Raw genomic sequence first — 20,201 nt, forward strand, 5'->3', positions numbered from 1 at the left:
GCAGTTTTGCACTGGATATTAAAAAGTGATGTAGGGCACCAATACAACTGCAATACCATTGCCACACCCTATATAAACCATACTGGTATTAGAAAGCATCTTCTGGAACACCCTGAAGTAGGTGAAGGCATGGTTAAATATGCAGAAAATTATCGATTCCGAGGACGTGCAAAACCTTATGGGCTGGATTGAGGTCAAAGCACGGGAATTCGGTTAAAGATGAATCTAAACATATAAAAATGCAGTCCTGTATGTCTGTCTGAAATTTGTATGTAAGGGTTTTTGGGGCCGGGAAAGGTCCTTATGATGGGTTAAGACCCCTCTCTCCTCTGGAAGGGACGGGTCCCATACAAATAAAACACAAATTTCTGTACAACTCAAGAACTAATAAAAAATGAATGACCCTTTCCTTCTCTGGAAGAGAGGGCACTCATACAGATGAAACACAAATTTCTGCATAACTCGAGAACTAATCAAGCAAATAGAACCAAATTTGGCAAGTAGGGGTGCGAGCAAAAAATATTTCTCTGGTAGTTTGACCCCCTTCCTCCACCGAAAGGAAGGGCTCTCATTCAAATTAAATACAAAATTTCTGCATGGGTAAAGAATTATTCAAGCAAACAGAACCAAATTTAGCATGTGAAGGTGTCTTGGAGCAATAAATATTTCTGTGGTAGTTTGACTCCCTTCCCTTCTCTGGAAGGGAGGGCTCTAATACAAATGAAACAAAAATTCCTGCATAACTGATTAGTTCTTGATCAAGCAAATAGGGGGAGGGGGAGAGGGATAATGCAAAATCTTACTTAGCCTTATTATTGGGGGAGAGGGGGTCAAAAATTTCGAAAAAAGTCCTTACATAATTAATGGATGACGCCTTAAGAATAACAAAGTTTTAAATGGTAGTTCGACTTCTTCTGAAAGAGAAGGGTCCCATACAAATGAAATACAAATTTCTGCACAACTCGAGAACTTATCTAACTAATAGCTCCAAATTTGGCATGTGACAATTTTAGGGCAAAAAATATTTTCAAGGCGTCTCGACACCCCTCTTTCTTTTGAGTTCTCTTCTGGGCTTCCATGTAAATAAAACAAAACTTTCTGCACAACTCAAGAACTAATCAAGTAAATGGAATCAAATTTGGCATGTAATGGTTTTGATTTGGTTTTGGTTTTTGGTATTTTCATGATCGGGATTATGGATAGAAGCCAAGAATCGACCCTGGACGCCATAAGGCTCTGGAAAACAGCCCAAAATATCTGAAAACCACCCAATAAAGCTATTTCCGGAATCAGATCGATGTTCAGAGGCCAGAGATTGACTCCACATGCCATTTTGAAATTCAAGATGACGACTTTCTGATCCTGGAAAACAGGTGAATACGCCCGAATACCACCTAATAAGGATATTTCCAGAATCTAGATGATGTACGGGAGCCATAAAGCGAGGATGTTCTCACTTCGATAAAACCAATCATTTCTAACGATTTATCTTTTGAGTTTGAACACGTCCAACATCCGATTCGTAATGCATTTGCGGACTAGAAACAAATCGGTCAATCTCTACATCATTTACATCGAATATAGTTCCACTGATTAATCTGAAAATTTACGCAGTTGTCATAGAACCCATAACGAAAAGTGCATTGGAGTGAGAAAATAACACCATCACTTTTTCCCATATAACCGTGTCCCAGTTTATCAAAAACGATATTAATTTCACCATGCTTGAACCAATAGCTTTTAATAGTTTTTTCGGCTCGGATTTAGTTCTGACGCGGATTCAAAATTAGGGTTTCTGTTACAACTCTGTAATCGCGTTTTTCTCGAAACCGGGGTGCGTATTGCTCTGCATCCACTCAACCATTTCGGCGGATATTTTTTTTTAATGGATTATCTATATTGTCACGTAACCGTTTTTTATACATAATTTTTTTCCAAGACTATTCATTGGGAATAGCCCTTTAAAATATAATTCAGAAACTTATCGCGGCCTGACCGAACGGTTACGAACATTTGGCCCAGTTTTATACCCTTGTTTTATGATTTTTCTAGCTTTTGACCAAATATTGAAACACATAGACAATTTTTATTAAAATCTTGTTGGTCGGAATAGCAACTAAATTTTGATTGCGATTGCTTTGGCATTTTATCAATCAACTTAAAATTCTTGTTCGATATGCATATTGCATTTTTTTAAATATTTGAGCTATGAGTGCATGAAACTTTGCCAGTTTTTATACTCAGTAGGTATCTTAACTTGAATACAAAACAAAAGATTATCGGGGCAAAGCACCGTGTCCTCTCGCGTATGCGTCGGTGAGAGGGAATAAAGCGGTCGTACATAATGCTCCGGTGTAAACGTGTCTTCGGCCTTGGTGAGCTTTGCTCATTTAAGGATGATCGGTTTATTGTGATTTCCGAGATGTACCAAATCATTATTTCAGAGACTGTACGCCAGCCCGTTGGTTCTTTTTTAGCACGTTACGATTCAGAGTAGGTTTCGTTCGTTCGATAAATATTGTAATTATTCAATCGCGACAAAGACAAAATCTATTCCTGTTTCGCCGGTTCCCTTTTTTTTCCTTTTTTTTCTTTTTTATAAAACGGGTGTTTTGGCTTTTTCGTCATACCAGTGGTCGACACGCTCTTGTTTGCTTTCGGAGAAGGCAGTTCAGTTTCGCGCGCATTATTTTGACTGCGCTCAGTGTGACTATCTTAATACAGCGCTCTATCGGTTATTTGAGCTGGTACCAGTAGTTTGCGTTCGGCGTGCGGTTGTTGCGTTTTACGAAATCCATTCGTTTCTAGGTAAATTTGAATTAAGTTCACGGCATTAAAAGCGAAGTTTGGTGTGATACAGACTGACAACGATTGGTAGGTTGCCGAAGATAACTAGATCGTGGCGCGGTTCTATGTATATCGTCTCCTGGTGACCGGTTGCCCAGAGACCGAGAAGTAACCATGTCGTGCGCGAATTGGGGTAGAAAAGATCGCACCATCAACCTCGATGGATCCAGATCAATTCCTTTCCACTAACACTAATTCCTTCCTTTGATACTTGTGGATGATGCAGAGGATTCCTCGGTCTCTAGTAGCAACAAGTATTGAACTAACACTCCCGATATCCCTTCCTCTATTGATCTGCATTGGGCGTGGCCAGCTACGTTATTGACCAGTGATAAGAAAGATCGCCAGGAATTGTACACTGAAAATGGCTTGCCACTCCTAGGCACCATTTTGACGGTTCTTTGTACAATTTCAGCTGATTCTGGTCAATCGCGGGCAACACACGGGCGATCAAATATGCTATGCTATGCTATGCTATGCTATAATTTTTTTCCAAGACTATTCAAATTTATTTTAAATTGAATTAAGTTACGACTATCGAACTTAATTCGACATTTTCACCTAAATCACAAAACTAAAACGAACCAGACTTAAACTGGTTCCTACCAAAATTCGCACCAGTAATTAAAACAGTTTAGCTTCGCTTTTGCTAACTTGAATCTTGAACAAAAATATATTTTTGTTGAGAAACACGTCCAGCTTGATAAAATTGAAAATAAAAATTGCAATGGTCGACAGAAGTGAAAAAAGTTGTCCCAAAGCTTAAATCAATACCCTAGAAATTATAGCCTTTTAACCATTTCTATTCATTTGGGTGTTCCTGGTAAACGCAGAAGTGCGTCAAAAGGCCGCTGGGTAATTACTCGCTGTGTTCGTCGTTTTTACGTTTACTTGCGGGAAAACTTTATGGGAGTCTTTGAAGAGTTGAATCATTTCTGAAACGTCTAGGGGCGCTAACTTTTGAGGGGCAATTAACTATTTTGAGACACACCTATTTTGACAAGATAATCAATCAGATTTGGAATTCTGGTTGGATCATTGGAATAATTATTTTAAAATTTTGACTGTAAAAATAAGAAAATAAGAAATCAACAATTTCGCAATCAAATCTTTATTCTGAACCCTGTCGAATGCTTTTTCTAAGTATAGAAGAGCAGCTCCACGTGAATAACCTTCAAATTTATTAGCTCGTATCATCATAAATTGATTGGTCGACAACTTGAAACCTCAGCTGGATCCTTATCCGGCTTTGAAATTGGAGTATTTTTGGCATTTTTCTATAATATGGCTAAATATTCATTTTGAAACGATTTCTGAGAATTTCTCAAGAAGAACTTCAATTAAAATGTCACCAGGTGCTTTTGTATTTTTGGAAATTTTAGTGATAGATTAAATATCATTTAAGCTAGTTCCAATTAATAGAAATTTAATAACATCAACGTGTGACTTCGTCTTTAATTGGACTCACTATATTCCGAGTTATGAACACATTGCATTCCCCGCGAGAATTCAACTGAAATTTTAACTTTGATGATGATTAGAGATCAGATTTTTAGGTTTGTGCAAATTGTACATGTGGTTGCTGAGTAAGAAGAGTTTGAAGGTCATTTATCGAGGAAAAACCCTATCACCCCGCGGGAATAGGGTTAAATAAAGCCTATGTTAAAATTGATACGTTCTTCTTTAAATTTACTTTTTAGGAAAACTCTCCTTCCAAGAACAAATACTTAATTTGCTGAATCAAGTACGAGTGGATAGTTTCAGTCAATTAAAAAATGTAGGATTATTTTTTGCATATTTTGAACCCATTTGGCATTACTTGGTACTTTCGTTTTCGCGTCGGAAAAAGCTATGTAATAAAGTAACCTCATTATTATTGAGTGTTGTTGTAGGGTTGCTGGTGAGCGTCCATATCGAATGCTCTGAAATAAATTCAATTCAGAACTAACTTTGTAAAAAAATCCCAAGCCTCTGAAATTTTCCCTGATGACTTTTCAAATTCCCTGATATTCCCTGATTTCCCTGGTCGAAAAATTAAATCCCTGATATTCCCTGATTCTCCCGGTTTTTCCCGATAGTTGCTACCTTGGTGATTTTTCTTGAAACAAAATAAATTTTTTACTCAAGTTACCGCCATTTTCACAATTTTTGAAATTTTCAAAGGCGGTTACGTATTGTTACGTAGAAAACATATTTTGAAATATACCTTAATCAATGGCCAAAATACCCGCAGCCGACTGTTTCTGTTCGTGATGTCCTTGTTTTCCTGAAATCTAGCTATACCCCAGTATAGTCGCACCCCATTCCACCTATTGTTCTGTTAACTTTTTTCTTAAGACATAACAATAATTTTGCAAAGAAAAAGAATATTTTATGGAAAATCCTCCTAATTCATCAAAATTGCATGCGCATGGGAGCGTTTAACATCTAATTGTGTTCAAAAGTTTCTGATTGTTTAAAGAGGAAAATATTTGAAAAAATCTGAGCTATGCATGCATAATTATATTTTCGAAAAATTCGACAATATCAATAAAATTCATGCAAACCAGGTTTTCCCGAGAGCATTTAATAAGCGTCAAATTATTTTGTGCAGCAGTTTATTGGCTGGAAATGATGTATCTGACCATTGTTCCGCTAACTTTTTTAGCAGAACATTTTTGAAACAATATACTTTATGGAAAATGCACCAAACTTATTAAAGGGGCTATCCACATACCACGTGGACTTTCAGTTTTAGAGAAATTTATTTATGGCTGTTTGGAGCATATCAAGCCGCCCCAATAACAAATCACTGATTTTAAAACATATACTAGTTGCCAGTAACATATTTCCAGTTCGCTTATTTTTCGTTTTTCTGTTGTTAAAAATAGAAATTTAGTTCGAAAAATTTAGCCCTGCGGAGCACCTTCTGTTGTTGTGTCGCACTTGCAAGCACGACTCAGACTGACTATGGTCTTGATCACACAGGTCTATAAGAGTTATCAGCATCAGCTGACTCTTCTGTGTCTGATGCGACATTCCTTTCAGTCTATAAAAAACGCTTGCACAGCAGTGTGTAGTTAGGGATGAGCAATAGAATAAGTCGGCAGTGGAATGTGATACGCATATAGATTGTGGAACAGTACCACCGTCCCCGTAGTTTAATTAGTCAAAACCCCATGCCGGAGGCAGGGAGATTGCCGGTTCAAGTCACGTCGGAATGTGGTATATTTTTCCAAATCTGTATCAGATTTCCAGTTTGCTTATTTTTCGCTTTCCCTACTGCACACATTGTCTGCTTAATGAGTTTTAATCTAAGATTCAATTTCGACACGTGGTCGGATGAAAAATTTGCTCTTAGTTTGTAGAATATTTTCTAGTGCTGGGACTTTTAACCGGATATATTCGTGATCCGGTTATCCGAAGCTCGGATCACGGATGTGTAAACGAATACTATTCGGATGTCCAAATATCCGGATACGGATAATCGAATAATCGAATATCCGGATATACTATCCGAATATCCGGATTTTTTTTCTGTCTTTTAGGCCCGTTCAAATGAAATGTAACGCGAAAAACGGCTGTTTACACAATCCGAGGTCGGATATCCGGATAGTCCCAGCACTAATATTTTCCATAAGACATTGTTTTGTTGTGTGCCGTGTCAAATAAATGCTGTGGAAAAAAATAGCCAAAATACCGGTACACTTCTCTAAACACTCGAAAAAAAAAACACGAAAGTTACTTATTTAGTAGGGCCCCCCTTAAGGTATTTGAAAATTTGTCTGTGCCACCGAATTCCTTAAAGTTAAGTTTTTGAAAGATCATTAATTTGTTCAATTAGGTCGATTTCGGTGGAAGAAGAGCTCTGACGTCTTGTTTTATCGGTCAGTTAGATATATTTTAAACTGGCAGCGCAAATAGTTCGGCATTTTGCAGTTTTATTAATATCCAATGTCATGTCATATCACAAACTAGGTTGTTGTAGATTTTGTTCTTCTTACTCATTGGATATGATATCTAGATCACTTATTGGGGCCAATACCGTCAAAGCGTTGCCCAACTGTATGTGGGTGACATATTGGTGATCACAATATGCTCCAGTACAATGCGCTTTCTTCCTCCTAAATTCTTCATCATTCTTCAATGCCTCATTCGGTTCCTTATTTGGAATTCCTTATTTGAAACCGACACAAGCAGGCGTTACGCGAAGAAACGTCAGGCTAACATTAGTCATCGCGCCCGTGAAACGCAACTTTGTTGCTACTAGATGCAACGCTCCGTTGATGCCTTGAAGCTAATTTAAATATTGAATTAAACCAAGTAACTGCAACCAAACGCAGTTGAATGCTTTCGAAGTGAATAAAAATCGTGCTATCACACAAGCCGGGGGCACGATAAATGATCAAACATGCATCATATGCGCTTTATGGTTTTCGGTTGGTCTTCACGAGTTCCCCTTGACTGTTTCCAGATGAAACCAAATAAAATTAGAGCCGCAGATCGTTGAGTAATGGTTAAGAATTCGTCTCGTTGCTTCCAGGAAAATCAAACAAACAAAAGCGTTCAACACGAGCTATGAAAAATATATCTAGCTAAGAACTTAAATTCTACAATCAACAAACATTGCTACCAATTCTGATTGAGATTGACGTCAAGAACGCCTCCTGCTTTCAATTTGAACGCATGACCTGTGGCGTACGATTAGCAGACTTAGTACCTCACTTTCGCTGCCGTGAAGACTGCGCAGCATCGTGCTTGACGTCAAAACATATAACGCTCAGCACTCTGATATCTGTTTGATATAATTATCGTCATTTCATCCTTTGGAAACTGATTATCCGGTCAGTCTGACTTTGGCGCAATCATAATTTTAATTTATAATTCTCGGCAATAACGGCGCGATGGGGCGAAATTTGACGAATTGCATTTTATGATGATCACTGTTCTACCTGTTCCAATTGATAATTTATTTCGATTGTCTTTCGCTCTCATGGGTGAAAATCATAAATTAAATTTCTTGGCTCGATTAAACCGACAGTCCCGCTCATGTGATCGTCACCGAAGTCCCAGTGCAAGCTTCAGTGAGCAACTGAACTGACTGATGCCGTCTGTCAATTCATTCGTTATTCGCAGTGGATTGACAGACGATACGAATGCCAACTGCCGGTGGAAGTGATTGTCGTGGTTCTACCGTACCAAGGGCTGCCTCTGCCCGGCTCTTTGGTGCGGTGCGATGACGATAAACAGACACGCAGACATGTGATCTGGGCAGAGCACTCCGCCAGAACCATCACAACGCGGTCCACACCCTCACCTCAGATGGTTGTGTTTATGGCATAGTTGGTGCATCGGAAGAAATTCAATGCTCTTGGAATTATTATGCGTTTAGAGGTGATTGGCACTAGTCATAACAAGGTTGGACAACACTGACTGACTAGTCTCGGATTGGAAAGTTTATCAGATAGGAACGTTCGTGATAGAATGCAAGCAGTTAGGGGTTTTCAACACTCACAGGCAGCGGAATGCTTCTGCGAAACTTGTTGCAACTGCAGGGGTTGTTCTTGCAAACCAATGAGATTGTTTATTTTATTTTCTATTTTTTCATGATACCATATCCAACATGCAATTTAAAACCACCTACAAAATCAGACAATTAAAGTGAAAAAGGTCTACTTCAACTAATCTACTTTAGGCAGAAAATTGAATGCATTTATTTTGATAATCTATAAATAAAATTTAAACATTTGCCAATCAACATAATAAATAATTACGACAGAGAATAAAATGTCTTACTTTGTGTAAATCTTAAAATCGTATGTGGTGATTCTCTTATTAAGCGGCGCTTGCATCACTAGAACAAGCTATGCTTTGACATCTGTCATTGTTCATCATCTCGCTTTGTTTTGAAATCCGTCATTAGATGTCATTCCGTTTCGTTCAACAAAAAAGGTGTGTGTTTGAAAAAATTTTTGCAACGGACAATCAATCAAAAATACCGTCGACCGGATCAGAGACACCAAGCGAGTTGGTGCGCGTCGCTTTTCTGCGATTGTTTTTAAAGATGCTAGTATAGGAACGCAAATGGTTGAAGTCTCACATCCCAGAAAATAGAAGCATTACCTAACGAATGAGGATTACTTGCTTAATTGCACTAAACGCTGTCATTCTGATCCTGATATACACATACACCGACTGACAAATACTCAAGGTATTTTTTCAATTTTTTCATGATACGATCAAAATTTTTTTTATTTGTTGGATCTCAATGGACATTTCGTAATTCTTATCACTTCAATCAATTATTCCAAACCATAGAGAGGCCAACTTTGTTCCCTCTCTTCTGCAAAGCTGTCTCGTACTTTTTGTGCCGCTTTTGCTTCCATTTGTTGTGTTCAAAAACGGAGAAGGAAAGCGCAACGACAAAACGCCATACCGATGTTCACTGCTGCTGATAGTGCTGATATTGGTGAACATGCAGCTAGTCACAACCAGCGTTGCCAGGTATCCAGATTTAGCTGGATTATCCAGATTTTTGGACATGTATCCAGGTAAACAGCTTTGATGTCAAATTATCCAGATTTTTCATGGATGATCCAGATTTTATCCAGATTTTATTTTCTCTGTTCCGCAAAAAGGTCATCACTTCAATTTTGGCGCGAAATTTTGCAATTTTGTCACCTTAAATTTTGCGTACACCAAGACTTTTATCCGAAAAATTAACCTTCCACCCCACGAAATGACTGCCAGATTTTTTCCAGATTTTTATTTTGCCTTTTCCAGATTTTTTTAAAAATGACCTGGCAACGCTGGTCACAACGGCAAATGTTCAGAGCAAGTGCCTGGTAGTTATCGTTTATACTTGTAAAGTTGAAAAGACAGGAAGATTGCGGGTTCGAGACCCGTCTGAATGAGGTATATTATTTCTAAGCCTAAGTCATATTCTTTAGTTCTAGTTCACATTACAAATATTACATACACTGAATGGTTACTGTTTGTTTTTTTTTGCTTTTCGAGCTTTTAAAATTATGAGAAAGGTGCAAATAAGTACAAATATGAAAAACAGGATTCGGAAATTTAATTTTTGGGTCGACGAACAAAAATTGGACTGCAAAAATCATCGAAGTACAAAAGTTGCATCATGCTGATTACCTTTGGAGGGGCACTCCATGGCAATCGCGTGCAGTTTATTAGATAATGCTTATTTTACGGTTGAACACTTCAACTGTATAACGTTTTAACTATTGACAGTGCCCAAAATCAGATCACTTACTCCATATAGAAAAAAATCTAGTAATAACTCTTGAAAACATTTTAGCAATCAACATCATCATCCTCAATGCTCCGCGTCAGTTAGGTTTTCATTCACTTTTTCGTTCAAGTCAGCAATCTCACTTAACGTATTAATCGCAATGACTATTTCAAATAGAATAAAATACAACTCAATCGGGAACATCAAAAAGTGATGTTTTGACATGACCACGTCCAATATACAACAGTAATGAAACGTTATTTCCCGTTTATACACGGCAATCATGAAAGGGAGACCGCCGATCCAATCGATAACTTCCCAATTTCTGTCGACGTTTTAGTTTGTTTCGGTCGAGTTAGAATTAGACTTTAACAGAACCGGTCTTTTATGACGTGTGCAAAAAAAAAAACATCTTGAATCATCAGAGCTTCGAATACGAGTTCATCTGCCGTATCATTTTATGCTTATATCACAGGATTCTGATTGAATAAGAATGATCGGAACCTTACATGAGAGGGAGAGAAAAAAGGATATCAACAGAACCTGTATTGAGATAGGTAAATCCTGAAGTAGCCACTATGTGAGAAGCAGCAACAGTGAGCAACTTACCTTGGATGGAATTTAGTAAGACGTCTGCAGCTTTCCGCTCGTTGGTTTATTGTCGTTATTGCTGCTGCAGTTGATCAATGCGAGGTAACCTTCGTTCTCCTGGTTGCGTTTTATTCTTTAGCCAAGCTGCCACTGCATACGAATGCAGACTGCGTAGTCTACGGTTGCCAATGTTCACTAAACCATGACTGTTGCGGCACCAGTTAACACTGCAATCCTAGCAACGACCGGAATACAATCCGGATACGTCCGGAATATCTTAGATTTTCCACAACTTGATCTTGAAAGTTTTGCTGCCTCTTCCTTCCTCACTATTCTAACACTACGTAACGCATAATGCCTTATTAGGATATACAAGCGAAATTGGCTGCAGAAAAAAAGAATGATGTTGTATATTTAATAACCGTGAGTATCTTTTGGTTATTCTAATATTACAGTACGGACACAAATCAACATTCTAAGACTGTGACACACACGATGATTAATCGATAAAGTGCTATTTTCGCTGCGATGATTTTGACTGAAAAGATTTTCTCGTCCTTTGTGGCTCACTGTTCCCTTTTTTAAAAGGATGCTTCTTAGTGCTTTTCCTTCTTCCCAACAGCTGAAAAACTTTCATCAAATCTTTTCTGCTGACGGTGGCTTCTTCTAACGTATCTTTGTGATGGTTTTATTAGTTTTCAAGTTCACATACCGTGGCCTGAATGGGCGGAGGAAAATCCGATATTTGCTTCCGAGCCCAACAGTTTTGCAGCAAAACAATCGCACAATCGCAGAACAAAGACTAATACACTAGAGGCCCTTTTACAGTATCGTTTTGAAACACAAATGTCGCGATTGCACGAGAACTTGAAAAGAATCTCACTAATTCTGCCAGCAAGTAAAGGTGTCTTCGATTCGGAAATCAACTCAACTGTAGAGAAAATTTTGACGTTTTGATTATTTTTGTCGTCGCCCGTAGAGCACAACTACAACGAAAAGTGGTTATGCATTCGACAGATCATATCACATACTCACGCGCAAAGCTAGGCGCCACATCAATACTAATGATTTCAAAATTCGAACTGGACGGTCATTGCATTATGGGAGAAAATATACCAAAATAGTAATAATAGTTACCATTTTTGGGAGACTAAATTGCTTTTAATTATCAATTCAAGCATTGAACGATGTTTGCGTTTATCTGCGTAACTATACTAAATAATTAAAATCGTCTTAATGCATCTTTCTTACAGAAATAGTCAATCTGCAAAGACCGCAAGTGAGCGATAAGTTTTTTATTGCCCTTTTATATGTTGCTTTCCACATCACAGCAAAATTCAATGACCCATCGTTCAAGAATTTATTGCACTGTTCTGTTTAATCATTAGCGACCTATATCCGATGCATGTGTGCATACATACATGCAGACCTTATTCTTCTCTCGACGAGGAAAGGTTATTAGATTTGAACTTGAGCTTTGTAAAGCTAAAAATTAATTTGTATGAACATACGGCAGTTTCAAATCTTCCCACGACGGATAAAACGTCAAAATTTATTTGATTTTGAATAACGCTACTGTCGTATATGGGGCAGTGTCATGAAGGAACACTTCTGCTGTTGGGTGGACGTGGTTTGGGAATGTTATTTCCATGCGGCTTTCACTCATACTACTGCAGAAACCAAATTCACACGCTCCAAACGTCAAAATATCTTGAGAGCAAAAAATCTGCATTTTTCAGCGGTCCTTCTCCTTTGTACATTTGAAATTTTCTTCGCTACTCTCCCTCTCTCGCTCTCTGTCACTCCCGATGAAATTTTTATCGATGACTAGAATTTTGTTCTAACGCAGTTTTATCGCTTGAGACGAGAGTTAAGAATTTAATTATTTCCGTTGCGTTTTTTAGCTTTGTCTAGCAACAATATAATCACCTTTCACAGCGAAAACTAAACTTTCACACTACACTAGTACGAACAGGTGAAAGTTCCGATTTTGCACGAATTTTCCAATTGAAAATTAGGCGACCGACAGACGACGAACGAACCACAACCGAACCGCGAATGCCGCACCACACAAAACGATGATGATAATGGAAATTCGGTTTATTCGCGTTGAAAGAGATTTCGAAGGCTGTTCGCACCTACGTGAACTCTCGTATGTAATTGTCAAAATGTGCGTGATGACAAAAGCAAAAATATTTCCTTCTTTCTTTTTTGCACGCAGAAACCAAACAAATATCGGCAACACCGTCAACGCCAATAAGATAACTTCCTTCCTTTGAGGGGAAAAATGATTGATGCTATGCCGCTCTCTCATGTGCAGCTGGTCGTCTATATACTCGATTCCCATTGGTAAGCATGAGATAGATGCGTTTGCTCGTTGTGCAGCAGTGCTACCAGCATTTCGATTGGTGTAGTCCTAAGGAACGGTTGGAAATGAAATTATCAGAAAAATGGTTCGGTGGGCTTAGTGTCGTTATAAAATAGAAAATATCACAAATTATTCGTTTAAAAATACAAGAGAACCGAAACATTTAATTCAGTTCGTTAAATCTAAGTGCTATTCGTTTAAGCCTTGTTTTTTATTCATTAAGTTATTTTGACGTAGAACTACGTTTTTCTTTAGCCTACCACATAGGGATGTGAATAGGAAAACTATTAACGAAAAAGGGACGAAATATGTCCCTTTTTAAATGCTTATAAATCGGTTTGTTTTCAACCGATTTCCTTTATTTTTGCAGCAATTGTTTGGAAAATTATACACGCATCCACCCAAATGTAGAAAATTGCTGATAGATTATGCAAACTATTGTACTATTGATAATTGACAAGCCTTGTTTAAACAAAAATTACGTCCTCTGATTGGTCGTTATATGATTGCTTCCCAAGCACGGTCGACAGAATCACATACCTTGCAATTGAAAACATGCTATTTGGCCTATATAAGAGCCTGTTTCAGCCGAAGTCGCTCATAATAGTTCTGGACAGCGACAAGTTGTGAACAGCAGTCGTCCTTTCTTAGCAGCAGCACTAGCCCTGTGGTTGGTCACCACGTCTCAGGAGCAGCGCGGTTCTTCTCAGCGTGTGTCGCCAGACTGCCATTACTCCTCCGTGTTAGGGCAGCATGAAGATCGTCATCACCAAATCCAATTTTGAACAGCAAAATGCCTTTTTCAAAGCAAATAAACAAGTAATTGAAGGGTGAAAATTTCCTAGCATCAACACAAGCAAACATTCTTCGCGGGATCCTTGCAATCAAATTTTGTTGTAGTTTATTAAGTTAATACCCCCACTGTTGGGACAGCACAAAGGCTGCGATCAACATAACCGATTTTGAATAACAAATTGCCCTGTTAATACGCATTCACAAAGGCAGTTAATTAGAATATGCAGTACTGATATAAAGTCGATTCTATCAATCAGCGTGAACAGAATTTCGTCGTCTCTCAATTGCTCAGTTGCAACATGATGCAACACGCGACAACGAGCAAACGAAATCGCTTGATGTTACAAACCGCAATAAAATACGGGTTTAAACCGTTGCGTGTGTGAGAGCACCATCGGTGTTTACTAGCTGGATACAAAAATCAAACGCGAATTGTGGAATAATTCGTCTAAAGAACATTAGAGAATGTGACAACTGAACTGAAAGGCGTGGCCTATTACGTAGCACCCTTCGGCTATAAAAGAGTGTTTCTGGGAAAACTAGCTACATTCATTAGTCGGAAAGTGAGCTGGATGGACCGTCCAGAACGTTGACAGCAGTAGAAGCAGATACAGCACTCAGAAGTAACAGCGCGTTGCACCTGTGGCTGCCTTCAAATTAAATAAATCACTTGCGCTGTGGTTGGTCACCATGTCTCAGTAGCAGCGCGGTTCTTCTCAGCGTGCCTCGCCAGACTACCATTATTCCCCCACTGTTGGGGCAGCATAAAGATCGTCATCACCAAATCCAATTTTGAACAGCAAAATGCCTTCTGACGTAGAACTACGTTTTACTTTAGCATACCACACAGGGATGCAAACTGAAAAACTGGGACGAAATTTGTCCCTTTTCAAATGCTTGTAGGTCGGTTGGTTTTCAACCGGTTTTCTTCATTCTTGCAGCAATCGATTGGAAAAGTATACACGCATCTGCCCAAATGCAGAAAAATGTTGTTTGAATCTACGAACTATTGCAATATTGAAAATTGTCAAGCCTTGTTGAAATAAAAATAACGTCCTCTGATTGGTCGCTTGCTTGCTGTGTGTTTATGATATGATATGATGTGTGTGTGTCTCTATGATATGGTATGATGTGTATGTGTCTGTATGATATGGTATGATGTGTGTGTGTCTATGATATGGTATGATTTGTGTGTGTGTGTGTGTGTGTGTGTGTGTGTGTGTGTGTAACAGCAACAATATCGCACGCTTAGCCTGGGGGCTAATAGAGGTCTCGATCAACTCGATTTTAGTTGAGAGAATTCGTTATCGATATTGTTTTTGGCACATTTTGTATGTGTAGGATAAGTACAACGATACACCGTGCCCCAGTGCTGAGTCGAGAAAATTTCCAGCTCGAAAAGATCCTCGACTCGATCGGGAATCGAACTCGATATCACAACCGTGTAGGAGAGCTAGCCGACCGACATCGTCAACCACAGAGCCACGGGGACCACACTGTGTGTGCTGTGTATGGTTTTTAACTCGGCACGTTCTGCTAACTGCTGAGTCCGGTTCACGAAATTCACAACCCTTCATTAGCAGACATTACAACTCATTACCCAAGTAAAAATATTGGATTTATCAAAGTTTTATAGCGCTCAATACAGCCAAAAAAGCGCTATGAAACTTTGATAAAACCAGTTGTGTTACTAGGGTAATGAAACACTCAATGCATTTGTTAATAGTGTACGTAGTTCTACGTCATTTATGCGGTCGTGTCTTGGATACAACCTCCTACTTTTTTTCAACATTTGAACATTAAAAGTTAAACAGTTTTAAAAATTTAAAAATAAAGATGTTGATGCAGATCATAGATAAAAAAAAAACAAAAACAAAAATTGGTTCTATCAACCAATTGTTAATCTTTATCAAAATGAGCAAATATTAAAAATCGCGATGAAAAATTATTCATTTGCGCCTTGCCTTAAATTCAATGCATACAGAACGAGAATTGTATGCAAAAAAGTTGAATACGGCAAATGCAGTATAAATATTGTCGAACATACGTTATAAAAGTAAAATATTTTAGATAATTGCAACATTAGAGCCCTATTCAGTTTTTGTTCCAGTTTTGTCACTTTTAATTCTCAAAGCAATGTAAAACGAAAAGGTTTTAAGCACAAAGCGTTCGTTTGCAGTTGAAATGTATCGTTAAAAATGACAAACAGACGTGCCTCTTTGAAGGAAAATCCTCAAAATTCTTCGTCCTTATTCGAAACGTTACCCTCATGCGCCACCATATGAGCTTATTGCCTACTAACTTATTTTCGTAAAGCGGTTTTTTTCTTTGCTAATGGGTGTGCACGCTTGCTTAAATCAACACCAGCGGCATTACTAACGGTTTTTGTCTTTGATAATGAATGTGCAGGCTTGCTTATAGCGACATTAGCGGCATTTTTGCCCACTAAGCAAAATTTAAAAATAATCGATATGTTTCTGGTCGATGAAGTCGTCATCGAGTGGCCCGTCTGTTTGTCTGTAGATATAGCACAGAGAACAGACATTCATGTTCATATAAAGAAATTTGAAAATCGTGTGTAAAAATTTGAATCAAAATACGTTAATACACTAACGGCATCTGTCTAATGGTGCCAAGTTGCACTGCATAAATATTGCTGTATCGATATTTTATCGATATAAGTGCTTGGTTTGTAAGTGACAAAAGCGCCACATAGCGGGAGCATTACCACTTAGTGGTAAATGACGGTTGCAAGTTTTTACACATGTTTTGAAAAGAAGATGAACGTCTGTTCTCTGTGGATATAGTGTTGAAAAGGCATAACATTTGTGTGGTAGATAAACGTGGGTTTATTTTTTTCACGATTAGAATCACAAATAAATCATGCACTTTGCGAGTACACATATCGTTCAAGAGCTATCACGATTTTTACGCCGCCAATGCTTAGGTCGTATAGTAACACCTTGAAAAACCTCTAAAATCTTATCCATACAGTATGTGATGTCTCCCGGATTTTTGCATGCTGTACAAGAATATAAATATGCTTCTAAATACGACGGATCATTCAAACTCGGATCTGCAATTATGCCGAAAAGGGCATTCTGTAAAATAAATGATTTCAAAATTATTCACAGATACTTTCAAATCAAGAAGAGGCTTACTCTCAAAATTGCATGCACATCTTGGTAGTGCGGATCTTCGCACATGATAGCAACGGTCTTCATAAGTTCTGGCCATTGACCTCGGTCAGCACAGATGCGGGCCACTTCTTGCAGGTTGACCGTATCGAGTGAACATCTGTCTTGTTTGCGACCTGCGTTGGCACGGTTTAGAATATTTCCATGGCAGGGCCGGTGAACAGCACGATCTGATGAATCTGAATGTAGGAACTCTAGCGCTCTTTCCAGTTTGGATTGGGGAATGCTGTAGCGCTCGAATTTTGGTGGACGGCGCGCTCTAGGACTCACGTACTTTGATTTTTGTCTTTGCTTCATACTGTACGGTTGAGTAAATATAAAAATATTTTACTAAAACACAAAATTTTAAAAACGATATGTTCACAGAATAAGTAGTACGAATAAAGCAAAAATAAACAGAATGTCTGATTGGAACAGTCGGTAAGTGAAACGTATTGACAGTAATACGCACAGGGTGTGTCTATCTAAATATAAACAATAAATATTTTGTTTTGATATTGAAACCGAGTTACAGTGCAGTGATATAATTTAAATATTACTTATTGAAGTAGTTTTAAAAGAATCGGTATAATTATCGGGTACATTTGTATGTCATAAGGCAGCTTTAAAATTCGCTCTTGTTTAAGCTTGAATGTATACCCGGTTTAGCAGAATCAGCAGTCTGCTGTTGTTTTCGTCAGATCAGCTGATTAATTCGGTAAATTTGCGTAATTTATCCAGTATGAGATTCGCTGAAAATCCCAAAATAGCGATCGCACAGATGCGATCTACCAACGATAAGCAGCACAATTTGAGCCAGGTGAAAAGTATCATTGAAAAGGCAAAAAGCCAGGAAGCTAAGGTAATATTCTTGTCTGAAAGAGTGGGCAAATGTTTTAAAACAACTTATTTACAGTTTGTTTTCTTTCCGGAATGTTGTGATTACGTGGGAAGCAACCGAGAAGAAACACTAAAACTGTCGGAGCCTTTGACCGGACAAACGGTAAACGAATACCTACGACTCGCCAGAGATAACGATCTCTGGATTTCGTTCGGTGGAGTTCACGAAGCTATTCGTGATAGTGACACGGGCGAAGGCGAGGTTAAAAACATTTATAACACACATATTGTTGTTGATAACCGGGGGACGATAGTAGGCAAATATCGTAAGTTACACATGTTTAATGTAGTGACGCCGGAGTTTAAATTTCGGGAATCTGAAACGGTGCGTTCGGGCAGCGCACTGGTTCCTCCGATTGAGACTCCAATAGGCAGGCTGGGATTGCAGATTGTAAGTATTAAACTCTCACTGTTTTTGTGCTTAGAAATAATTTTTATAATTGCAGTGCTATGATGTACGTTTTGGAGAAGCCAGTACTCTTTTGCGGAAACAAGGTGCGGAAATTTTAACCTATCCGTCTGCGTTTGCCGTGTCCACGGGTAAAGCTCACTGGGAAGTACTGTTACGGTCACGGGCTATCGAAAACCAGTGCTTTGTGATAGCGGCGGCTCAGATAGGTTTTCATAACAAAAAACGAGAAAGTTACGGCCACGCGATGGTTGTTGATCCATGGGGAACTGTACTGGGCGAAGCTGGCCAGCAAGATCTAGACGTGGTTGTGACGACTCTGGACTACGATCGGATGAGTAGCGTAAGACAGAATATGCCCTGTTTCGAGCATCGTCGTGACGATGTTTACAATTTATCTTATTGTAACGCGATGCCAGGGGTGCCACTTCAGGAACAAAAATATTTTTTCGGAGGAATCGATATACCGAAGGAAACGATTTTCTTCTCATCGGAGCATAGTTTCGCATTTGTTAATATTCGCTGTGTCGTTCCGGGTCGTATCCTTTTGAAATAAGCTTTGATTTGGTTGAATGGCTTGAGTTGATTCCAATACGAAATACTTTCCTTAATATTTTATTTGATCGCCACAGATGTTCTAGTGACTTCGAAGCGTCCTGCGTTTCGGTTACCCGATCTGACCCCGACAGAGATAAATGACTTTTTTCAGACTGTCTGTAAAGTCCAGAAAGTTGCGGAAAAGTTGTACGATGCCAAATCAACTACGATAACCGTGCAGGACGGTCCGGATGCAGGTCAATCGGTCAATCAAGTACACTGCCATATTCTACCCAGACATAAGGGTGATTTTTCGGAGAAACGTCAGTTTTATAAAGAGTTCAACCAGCATGACAAGGATCCAAAACAGCCACGGCGATCGTTGGAGGTAATGAATGCCGAGGCAAAAAAGTTTCGAGAGGAGTTTCTGCGAATGTTCTGAGGTAGCGGGACAAATGTTCAGAATCAACTATTTTTTTTTTCCGCAAAATTCTACAAAGATACTAAAGCGAATTAGAGTTTAAGATATTTTAATTTAATGCCAAAAATGTGAAAAAAAAATCTCAGGGAAAAAATGAATCGATCGCACAAACAATCGCTGTGAGTTGTTTTCCTTAGTAGTATACATTCTTAGACGTTCTAGTTTCCACGAAACGTGCGGCGGCTCGGCTTCCCGATCTAACGCCAGCAGAGATTAGCGATTTTTTTCAGTCCATCTGTAAAGTTCAGCAGGTGGCCGAAAAGTTGTACGATGCCACATCGTCGACGGTAACTGTGCAGGATGGCCCCGAAGCGGGTCAAACGGTGCAACAGGTGCACTGTCACGTGATGCCTCGACACGCAGGTGACTTTCCGGAGAACGATCAAATTTATGGTGAGCTTAATCGGCACGATAAGGAACCGGAACGTCCGAGGCGCACGCAGGAGGAAATGGTGGCTGAAGCCAACCGGTTTCGCGACGGGTTTGCGAGCATGGGGTTATAAATTTCTGTTTATTGAACCATTAAAAGCATTAGAGTTGGTGTAAATAAATATTTTCTTATACTACGTGAGACACGAGAGTGTACCGAAAATGTGTTTTAATAGAGTGAAATTGCAATTTATTTACACATAGTTTACTTGTCTTTGAAGTTATAAGTTCGGTTGGAAAAGTCAGGTGCCGAGAAATATCGTGCGCGGTTGTTTTTGCGATCATCATTCACTAACACATTCGTGGGAATTTATAACTTGCATTGGTTTTGGTTAACAACAGAGTAGCAGCATGGAATCATGTGCCTACGAGTATCCTGACCTTTTATCGGATTAAACTTTCCGGTTATTTTGTCTATCAATGATACTTTTCATACA

General features: G+C 38.8%; 3 protein-coding genes across 6 annotated transcripts in view; 1 reads left to right on the forward strand and 2 right to left on the reverse strand.

Moving 5' to 3' along the window:
• The window catches only part of LOC129719816 (serine/threonine-protein kinase WNK2), a 77,701-nt gene extending 64,947 nt beyond the window's left edge, over window positions 1-12,754 (reverse strand). The window contains exons 1-2 of one of the 3 annotated variants that reach the window (XM_055671225.1): window positions 12,599-12,754; window positions 10,688-11,054 (exon numbers count right to left, since the gene is read on the reverse strand). The gene's annotated coding sequence lies outside the window, so the exon portion shown is untranslated. Of the gene's footprint in view, window positions 1-10,687; window positions 11,055-11,381; window positions 11,601-12,598 lie in introns of those variants that run through there. The other 2 variants (XM_055671223.1, XM_055671224.1) reach the window with 2 other exon arrangements.
• Window positions 12,755-16,667: 3,913 nt separating this feature from the next.
• On the reverse strand, window positions 16,668-17,452 carry LOC129721823 (uncharacterized). Its single transcript, XM_055674839.1, has 2 exons — window positions 16,994-17,452; window positions 16,668-16,933 (listed from the first exon to the last, which is right to left on the reverse strand). Exons 1-2 carry the CDS (start codon window positions 17,324-17,326, stop codon window positions 16,742-16,744), a joined length of 525 nt encoding a protein of 174 aa, XP_055530814.1. The 5' UTR covers window positions 17,327-17,452; the 3' UTR covers window positions 16,668-16,741.
• A 44-nt stretch (window positions 17,453-17,496) lies between these two features.
• Window positions 17,497-19,927, forward strand: LOC129721822 (nitrilase and fragile histidine triad fusion protein NitFhit). Of its 2 annotated transcripts, none has more exons than XM_055674838.1 (4): window positions 17,497-17,870; window positions 17,925-18,299; window positions 18,355-18,856; window positions 18,950-19,631. In XM_055674838.1, exons 1-4 carry the CDS (start codon window positions 17,661-17,663, stop codon window positions 19,294-19,296), a joined length of 1,434 nt encoding a protein of 477 aa, XP_055530813.1. In that variant the 5' UTR covers window positions 17,497-17,660; the 3' UTR covers window positions 19,297-19,631. The 2 variants fall into 2 exon arrangements, with proteins under 2 accessions (XP_055530813.1, XP_055530812.1); XM_055674837.1 differs by having other exon boundaries at window positions 17,500-17,870; window positions 19,489-19,927.
• Window positions 19,928-20,201: the final 274 nt, after the last annotated feature.

Source organism: Wyeomyia smithii, chromosome 2 (assembly GCF_029784165.1).
Source record: "Wyeomyia smithii strain HCP4-BCI-WySm-NY-G18 chromosome 2, ASM2978416v1, whole genome shotgun sequence".
Lineage (NCBI taxonomy): Eukaryota > Metazoa > Arthropoda > Insecta > Diptera > Culicidae > Wyeomyia > Wyeomyia smithii.